The following is a 9,278-nucleotide window of genomic DNA, read 5'->3' as shown; positions in this document are numbered from 1 at the left end:
TTTGTCTAGCCGTGCACCTCGAAGCAAGTAGGGTTTGACTAAAATGTTTTTCGTCGGAAATTATTTTTCGCTGAAAAAGTTTTTTTAGGCATTTGACGAAAACGAAAAATTACAAATATTTTTTATTTATTTTTATTTGTATTCAATCATATTAAATTTAAAATTATAATAATGTCATGATCGGGTCCTGGCGAGGTCCTAGCGATGTCCCGACTAGGTCCCAATAGGGTACCATCCGGGTTCCATTAAGGTCCCAACAATGTCTCAACGATGTTCAGGCCGAGTCCTGTGCAGAGTCCCAACCATCTTTCAGTGGAGTCCTGACAACATTCTGGTTAGATATGTTCATTTGAAAATTAGAAACTCAAACTCGAAAAATAATTTACGGTTTTCAAAAATAAAAATCATTTCACAAAAATTAAAAAAAAATTATCGGTCAAACCAAAAATATTTTTCAAAAATCATTTTATGTCTGAAACAAATAAAGCCTAAGACTGTATTTCTTTCTTTCTGAATGAAGGAAGATAAGGTGAGGTTATGGGTTATGATCCGTTAAATTACGTGTGACACTTACCAACAAAAAACCTTATGTTTGAATCAATTAAATCAATTAAATGGACATGTTATGAAAAAATTGGATTTTTTTTTTTTTTTTTTTTTTTTTGACAGAAAGAATCACAATTAAGAAGAGAAATTATTGTGGATTCGCACTTAATCCTTGTCTTCATTCTTCACTAAAATCTGATACATTGAACTTGATTATGTCTGCAGAGGTATCTCATCTCCATTGACATGGAAAAAGAATTAAATCACTTGGCGTTATAACCACCTCAAATCTGCTCATATAAAATATGAGCTTAAGCCAGAAAAATCCGAATAGATGGCACACATCACCCTTTACTTCAAAGCACTGACAGAAGAAATCCAATGTAATAAGATAAATCCACTAATAATCCCCCTCCCTCTCTTTTTCTCTTCCTCTCTTGCTCCCCCCCTCAAGCAGAAAAAATAAAAGGAAAAGAAAAAGAAATACATAAGAATTATCTACACAACATGCTGCGTATTTATCTCTACTCAAGAGAGCCAACATCCAAACCCAGGATGCGAATGGTACCATCCTACAACCATCTCTGGTCTGCAATACCAAACAAAAGAAAAGCAAAATAAGGCAGAAAAAAGATTCAGATAAGTGAACCAAAGAAAGGATATCATCAATGTATGCTTGTTAAACTTGGAAGCTTTGATATCAGAACCTAAAATCTAAAGCAAAAACCTCAATTTGGGATCATAATCTTCAGCATTGATTTGGGTCCCCATAATTATGCAAACACGAGCAATTGAAATCAGTGCCAACACAAGATGCACACTTCTTCCAAAATAGAGGGATGCCAGACAATACACATTCAGCAACTTAACAAACTTAATCTCCCAGACTTTTCCTTCAATCACTCTTATTAAAGTGATAAAAACCTCTTCTTGGATAGTTTCAAAGGTGGAGGGAGTGTAGGAAGCCTACAAACAGCAAATTCTAATTATCCGAGTTGGAGTTTTTACATAAAGCATAAGTCTTTTGGATATTGTTAATTGAGTTTTAAAATAGTTATTCCCAAATTAACTATCAATCACAATTCAATGACCAAGTCCCAATTCATTTAACCTTCTAGACCAATGCATTCCTCTTAAAACTAGTTTCTAAAGTCTCCTACGAAGAATCAAAAGAGAAGGCACAGGAGAAGACTTTTTGGCTTTGAAGGGAGTAATCAGAAGCAGACTTACAAACAGACAAGAAATCATAAACTTCCCAGTAATAGATAAAATAAGTATGCAGCCAGTGTTATTCTTGTTATTCAGTTAACTCATAAGTCAAGTAAGCACAAACAATGCCTCAACCGACTGCCTTCTCTCCTTTACAATTGACCAACCAAACAAAGTTCAGGTACAATCTCCTAAGTCGTAGTTTAAGAGAATAAGCAAAATATGCAACAGCCATATTTCAATTTACAATCATAGTTTACTAACATACAGAGCAGTTTAAGAGATACTTCAGCTTTTAATATTAGGAAAAACAAAAACAAAAAAAAAAATTACATTTAACAAATTGAAAATTCTACACCAAGAGCAAGAAATATTAGGAAAAACAAAAAACAAATTGACTGAAGGTATATGACAAAAATGAAACTTCCTACAACTCCATATAAGATACAAAGAACATTATGAAGAAACAACATTGTGACTGAGACGCCAGTTGAAGAAGTAAAGAAAGAAACTGAAAGAAAGCTTCCTAAGCACTAGAAGAGTTAGCATTCCGATTATCAGTTACCAATTTCACATGCTATCAGAGGAGCAGTTTGATGTATACCCGCTTAATATCAACACTCGAGTAAGAATTTTTATTGACAGCAGACCACTCCAAAGAAGATGTCTCCGAACCAAATGAAGCCGATTTTGAGCCATCAAGTTGAGACAATCTAGCTCCAGAAGGGGCATTGTTCAGTTCATCCACTCGATGTTGGAATTATGGCTTCAAAGATTCAAGCTCATTTAGTACTGGTAACAATCTCTACAATGCAAACATGAAAACTGCATGAACACATGCCCCACCATATATTCCACATTTAAGAAAAAGTAAAGATAGAATAGTATGCCTCACCTTCTTGTATCGTGTTCTCTCTTTCAGATGCAGAACCTGGTAATCTTGATCAAATGGTTCTGTTTCAGACACCAAACTGCAAAGAGTCAAAAATAAGCTCATGCATATGTAGCAATACCATTTTCAGCAACATGGGAAATGACCGCAACAATTTTCTTTCCTTACATGGAATATCTAAGAAGTATGATATACATATCTACAGCATTCTTCTCCTCCAATGACACCAGACCTAGAAAACAGTTCCCAAATCGTTTCAGCCATCACCAAAGCAACCAGATTCAAGCTGCACAAGAGAAACAAGAGACAGACTTCATTCATTATTTGGATGATTTTCATCGATTTTGATGCTAAAAGGAATTACAAAATCAATATAGAACTGGATTGCTACCCAAATATACTCACATCCCTAATTCAAAGAAATCTTGATAACAAAAACGGGTCACCAAGGCACATACAGCCATTGATATCACATAACTCCAACCCACATTGCACTGTGACAAAATTACAATGCCAATATCTTATGTGCTTGCAAGGGAGTACTTGTAAACAATATCACTCTATTTCAATTGAGTAAAACACAGATTTTGAACAAAGAAGATAGCACGAGGATAATCCAAAAGATAGATTCTACACCTATTTTAGCACCAGGTATCCAACTAACTATTTGTTCATTGGGCTAATGTTGATTTATGAATGGCAGATATGTTTAAACCACTCTCTCTTTTCTTTAACAAGTTGAACACCTCACTAATGTCAACTCGTGAATAACAGATAAAATACGTATGCCTAACGGATTCACGATCCCACAAAAAAGAAAAAAAAGAAAAGGAGAATAACACAATAGAAGGGAATGCCTGAATAGTGGAGCTTAAAGTTCAGATAAATTTAAAAGGCTTGATATATTTATAGAAAATTGCTTAAAGACATAATTTCAACAGCTCAACATGCATATCCTACCAGGGACCAGTGCAATTTGTCTAATAGAAATTAAATATAGAAGATTAGACGAACCGTAATAGCCCAGTTCTACAAGTTAGGATTGGACTTCAAAGAAACTCCTTTCTCACTACATTTCTTTACCAAATTCCGAACCTCTTCAAAGTGGGCCAGCAGAACCAGAGTTTACAAAATTAAATTACATGTGTAAGAATCAGGAACACAGCCATTTGCTTCCATGGAGTGAAACATCTCTTTAGCTTCAAGTGATCTCCCGCATTTGCACAAAGCGTTGATCAAAGCACTGTATGTATAATTATCAGGATTCAAACCTAGTCTCATCATGGAAGCAAAAAGGTTCTCAGCTTTCTCAACCTCATTCAGCCTGCAAGAACTTTGAATAAGAGCGTTGAACGAGAAGGTATCTGGTCTTATTCCATTGGCTTGCATATGTCTTAAAAGTTTCATTGATCTAGCAACATCGCCAGTGACACACAAAGAGCGGATCAATATATTGTATGTGACTGCATTTGGAGGGATACCCCACTCAACCATTTCAGTGAAACAATCAAAAGCATCACCAAGTTGGTGTACTCGACAAAGACCATATATTATTGAACTAAATGTGAAGAGATCAGGCTTAAAACCATGTTCTAAAAGCGTCGCCAACAGTTCTCGCGCCTTACCTATCTCTCCCTCCTTGCAATACCCACTAATAAGGGTATTGTAAGTGACAAGGGTTGGATCAATTCCTCTATGCTGCATGTCTTTGAAAGTCTCAGACGCCCTGTCCATCTTATTGGCTTTACAGAAGCAATCAATTACCATGTTATAAGAAAATACATTGGAAACAAGTCCATCCTTGACCATTTGATCCAAAAATTGATTCCCATCCTCACTTCTTCCCACCTTGTATGTAGATTCAATTAGGGCAAGATAAGTACTAAACCCTGGCTTCACGCCTCGATCTATAAAACTTCTAAATATCTCACACGTCTCAGTCAAATCTAATCCCTTTATCAGACAAGCCATCGTGATATTAAACATTGAACTGTCAGGCAAATGACCTTTTGCTCCACAATCTTTTAAGAACCTGGCAGCCTCTCCTGCCATAGAGTTATTCGAGAGACAATACAAAATAGTATTATAAGCTAATTTACAGAAGACAGGCTTCTGCTCCACAAATCTTGACAATAACTGAAAAGCCTTACTAGGGGCTACACAACGAAACACTCCATGAACCAATGACCTAATAGTAGCTTCACTTGGACTCACATTCCTCTCCATCATCGTCTCTAAAAGCCCAAAGGCTTCATCAACCCTTTTGGCATTACAAAATCCATCAATCAATATTGTATACGTGAATACATTTGGTGCATATCCCAAGACCTCCATCTGCTTGACCAAACGAAGTGCCTCATCCACCACGCCAATCTTGCAAACTCCATGAATTAGGATATTATATGTGAACCTATCAGGATTGCAATTATCAGCCGCCATCTGTTGGAACTTCAGATACGCCAAGTCAAGCGAATTGGCTTTCACCAATGCATCTATCACCGCATTATACAACCTTGTGGTTGGACTAAGACCCAAAAACGAAATTTGGCCAAAAACTTCAGCACAATATTTTGCCAACCCCAATCTTCCCCAACTACCAATCAATACACAAAGTAGGTCTTCTGTTACCCGACAACCAGAACTCCTAATTTCCTGAAGCAATTCAACAGACAGAACAACCGGACCTTTCCGGTAAAGGGTGTTAGCTAAGACACCTCGAACCGATTGATTCTTTGCGAATAACGGGTCGATATTCGAAACCCAGATATAAAACTTCAAAGAGTGTAATGGGTTTTCTTGAGTTTGCAAGACACTCACTACAGACTGAGGATTCAAAATTATCCTCCTCGCCTTAACCTCGTGGTTTAGCAGTAAAAACCAGTCCTTTCTCGATAAAGATTGAGAAACGTATTGGTGATCAATCGTTTTAGCACTCAATGTGCGTTTATCAACTGGAATGGGAGACTTTGAGATGTAAACCGACTTGGGATTCCTCGACTGAGAGTTTAGAGGAGAACGGTTACCTCTTGAAAGAGCTCCAAAGTTGTTTGAACGAGCTTGATTAGCGACTTTCTTGGATTTGGCCTTTGATGGGGTATCCCTCTGAAGTGTCTTCTTATTGCAAGCTTCTTCAGGTAGATTCCTGATTGCAGGTGAAGCCCTGGAAGTTAAGGAAGATAGCCCCCTCATGTCCCTCGCCAAACCATCAACCAAATGCAGGCCATTTCGCTTATAAAGGATCCGGCTTATATCCTGTTGAGAAAAGCACTGGACATCTCCAGTTAAAAAAAAAAAATTGACGGTTCAGATTTAACTTCGGTATCTTTGAGCTAAACGATGTCGTGGAAGCCTAGCAGTTGAAGTTGCATGGACCAAGCTCAGCCATGGCGGCACAGCAGCTACTGGTTCAAGAAAACAAGCCAACACAGCAAACTAAGAGCCATTCAAAGCCTTTCGAGCCAAACCCAGGTGAGATCAAACCCGTTGTGGTCACTATTGGACCTAGTTGTTGGATTATATTAAGAAAAAAAAATTTACAAGAAACAATTTTTTTTTTTTAAAAAAAAAAAAAATCTAAAAGTATTAAGTGCATTTGATTCAAAGATTTACATCTTATATGTCAATCGACTCAATCCATTTTAGGGGGGAAATCAAAATTTTGAAGTGTATGGAAAAAAAGTTTGTCCCCACATGTTAGCTAGATACAAAGATTTTAATTAGTTTTTGATTTAATATTCTTTTTTATTATTATTACTTATGCATGGTTGAGCTATTTTGTTGAGTACCCTAGCAATTAGTCAAATCCTTAGCAAAAATGGATAGCTAGACGTGGAGTGATTTTTGTTACATTTTGGTTATTTTGACCAGCCTAATTTAAACGTTCTTCTTCACTTTAACAATAAATTGAGTGATGAAGAAGGAAAACGCTAACCACTTAACAGCAACAACGCTGCTTGCGTCACAAGTTGAAACAATTGGCTTTTGGAGCTATAAGACACATTTTGCACCTGCGGATCGGTGTGATGAGCAATTGAGGAACTCTAATTAATCGATGCATCATGGTCGAATACAAAAACCTGATTGCGAAATTATTGAAAATTTAGATCGTTTTCTAGCCTTTTAGAATGAATTAATATACTATTTAAGGTGTCTATTAAGTTAGATTTTGTGATTATAATTCGTGACCATTAAATCAAATGTTTTTCGAGTACAAAATGACTATGAATATGACCATTTGGTTATATTCATATACACGATCCAATAGCATTTATGTTATCTTTCTCTTGTTACGTAGTACAGAAAATGCTATTCTAGAGTAACTCTGAGGCATGTATCATGAAAACGGTGTTGTTAGATTCCCTTAGCACAAATACGAAATACTTTATAAAAACATCATTGTTGGGATCGAGCGTTAAAGTCCTATTTTGCTTATATATTTTCCAACACTAGTCTTGCTATTCCGGCCGTCTCCAACAATAGGGTCGCCAGCGGTGGGGTGAGTATGTGTACTCAAATGGGTCGAGCAAGTTTTCGCTCCAAGAGACTCGGCCACAACTCCGGGATAAGTATTTACACAAATGCAGTCACTCTTCTTTTCTCTTTTTCTTTTTTTTTAATTAAATCAGGGAAAGTGGGTTACATGGATCAAACAACAACAAATGGGTGGGCCCTCCAACACCAAAACCCAAACGGAAATTGCAGTACAGATACAAGGACAAGTTCAAAATGACCAAACAGTAGGCAATGGTTTCATCTATGATCCTAGAAGAACCATAAACAAACAGAGTCTTTTTTAGGGCCACACAAGGCGGCGACAAATTGCAAATGAACTCAGTGAAGAGTCATATATGGTAAAGGCAACATATGCGATAAAGACAACAATCACTGTTAAATAGTTGTTACAGGAAAGACACTGCAGAGAACCAAGATGGAGCCATTGAAGGACAACCACCAACATCAAAAACTCTCCTACAAAATCAAACCACTTCAGTACAAAAATACTATAACCCACAAAAAAAAACATAGAATACAACAAAAACCAAAGGAAAGTATAGAATATGGAAAAGCATCATAAAAACTACAACAGAAAAATAACCACACAAAATAGATGCACTGGTAAAGAAGAGGCGGTTGGAGGCAATTGGTGGGGCATGTGGGATTCACACGCCGGCGCGTGGATGGCGGATCGAGGATTAGCTAGCGGCAACAAGAAGCTAGAGAGCCGCTGAGGAAGGTGGATAGGCGCGTTTGGGGGCGAGATCAATAGGAGAGAATAGATCGGCTTTTTTCAAAACCCAATCTATATCCCAAGCGACAACCAAGAGCAAATGCAGTCCCTATATGTTACGAGTTTGGCCTGTGCCAGACTCAAACTCTAGAAAGGCAATGAGGGTGTAGCTAGGGATGACCATGACCCATGGGAGCTTGAGAGTCGACAAAAGGGTTACCCACTACCAAAACAGCCACTCCATAATCAATTCAAAACTCACTCACGATACTGTCTTATTATTTTAAGGTCCGCTATGTATTGTGATTTCAAAAAGTACGATTTTAAAAATTATATTTTTTAAATTACTACATTTTAAAATAAAAAAGACATATGGTGAAACATGTTAACAATAGTGAGTGTTGAGAGGATGAAGACTATATAGCCGGAAGATTAGGTGGCAAGTGACGGCCAACTTCTTATGGATTTAAGGTGACAATTGACAGCCAACTTGTTACTATATGTTTTTTTATTTTCTTTTTTATTTTATTTTTTCCCATGGGCTGCTATTATGTATTTATTGACTTCTTTTTCTTTTTCTTTTTCAGGTGATGAGTCATTTTCTTCATCTTTCTTGTCCATGACTTCATTTTACGGCATAAATACAAACAAATGGACAAAATTCTATCACGGGTTTCGTGACCTAAGCATGATACACTTTTAGAGCATGACTCCATAGTCATGCTATACTCAAAATTCATTAGATTTGTGAGCCATGTTTCACAAATGGACCCATAAATTTAATAATAATTTTAAAAATTAATAGGATAGAAAAAATACCAAGAGAGAAAATGGGGGCCAAACATGGGGGAATTGGTGCATTTTCTTTCTGTATTTTAGCATTGAACCAAGCACAAATGATGCATATATTACAACATTAACATTTCCCACATAATGAAAACTTTTTTATTAGAAGCTGATAGACATATATAAACCGTTCAGCCCAATTCAACAGTGTATGCCATTTATGTTCCAATCACATTTTTTGTAACAACATATGATCACACAACTTCTTTAACCCCTGATCTAATCACTTCCACTCTCCCTGCACATCCACAACCAAACACAAAATTGTTAATATAATGTTTTTTTTTTTTTTTTTTCAGACAAATCTTTTAACCACTGGGTTGACGTGGTTGTACCCATCAGTCATTGGATCGAGGCTGATAGGCACTGTCACATCAATTTAGTGGTTAACAGTTGAGTATTTATAATTGCTCGTAAAAGTATTGCCTTCAAAAACTCACCACGCCATCCCGACCGGATGTACAAGCAGGTCTCCTTGGGGGTAGTTGTTGGTGCGGTGTTCTCTGCAGATTTTGTAAGACCATTAATCTTAGAAAATACTTCTATATATATATATAT

At 36.8% G+C, this 9,278-nt stretch overlaps 2 protein-coding genes and 1 long non-coding RNA gene across 4 annotated transcripts in view; all 3 read right to left on the bottom strand.

The window, feature by feature from the left end:
• The window catches only part of LOC132167501 (AMSH-like ubiquitin thioesterase 3), a 23,282-nt gene that overhangs the window by 8,345 nt on the left and 5,659 nt on the right, over positions 1-9,278 (bottom strand). The gene's annotated exons all lie outside the window — the stretch shown is intronic.
• LOC132167500 (putative pentatricopeptide repeat-containing protein At3g16890, mitochondrial) lies at positions 716-5,836 on the bottom strand. 2 transcript variants are annotated; one of them, XM_059578495.1, is made up of 5 exons: positions 3,662-5,836; positions 2,816-2,933; positions 2,651-2,726; positions 2,360-2,560; positions 716-1,135 (listed from the first exon to the last, which is right to left on the bottom strand). In XM_059578495.1, exon 1 carries the CDS (start codon positions 5,834-5,836, stop codon positions 3,773-3,775), a length of 2,064 nt encoding a protein of 687 aa, XP_059434478.1. In that variant the 3' UTR covers positions 716-1,135; positions 2,360-2,560; positions 2,651-2,726; positions 2,816-2,933; positions 3,662-3,772. The 2 variants fall into 2 exon arrangements, with proteins under 2 accessions (XP_059434478.1, XP_059434479.1); XM_059578496.1 differs by having other exon boundaries at positions 2,651-2,709.
• On the bottom strand, positions 8,756-9,236 carry LOC132167502 (uncharacterized). Its single transcript, XR_009438686.1, has 2 exons — positions 9,161-9,236; positions 8,756-8,958 (listed from the first exon to the last, which is right to left on the bottom strand). It is a non-coding gene; the product is annotated as an uncharacterized LOC132167502 (long non-coding RNA).

Source organism: Corylus avellana, chromosome ca1 (assembly GCF_901000735.1).
Source record: "Corylus avellana chromosome ca1, CavTom2PMs-1.0".
Classification (NCBI taxonomy): Eukaryota; Viridiplantae; Streptophyta; class Magnoliopsida; order Fagales; family Betulaceae; genus Corylus; species Corylus avellana.
The sequence above is the reverse complement of the archived record's forward strand: the minus strand, read 5'-3'. Positions and strand labels throughout refer to the sequence as shown.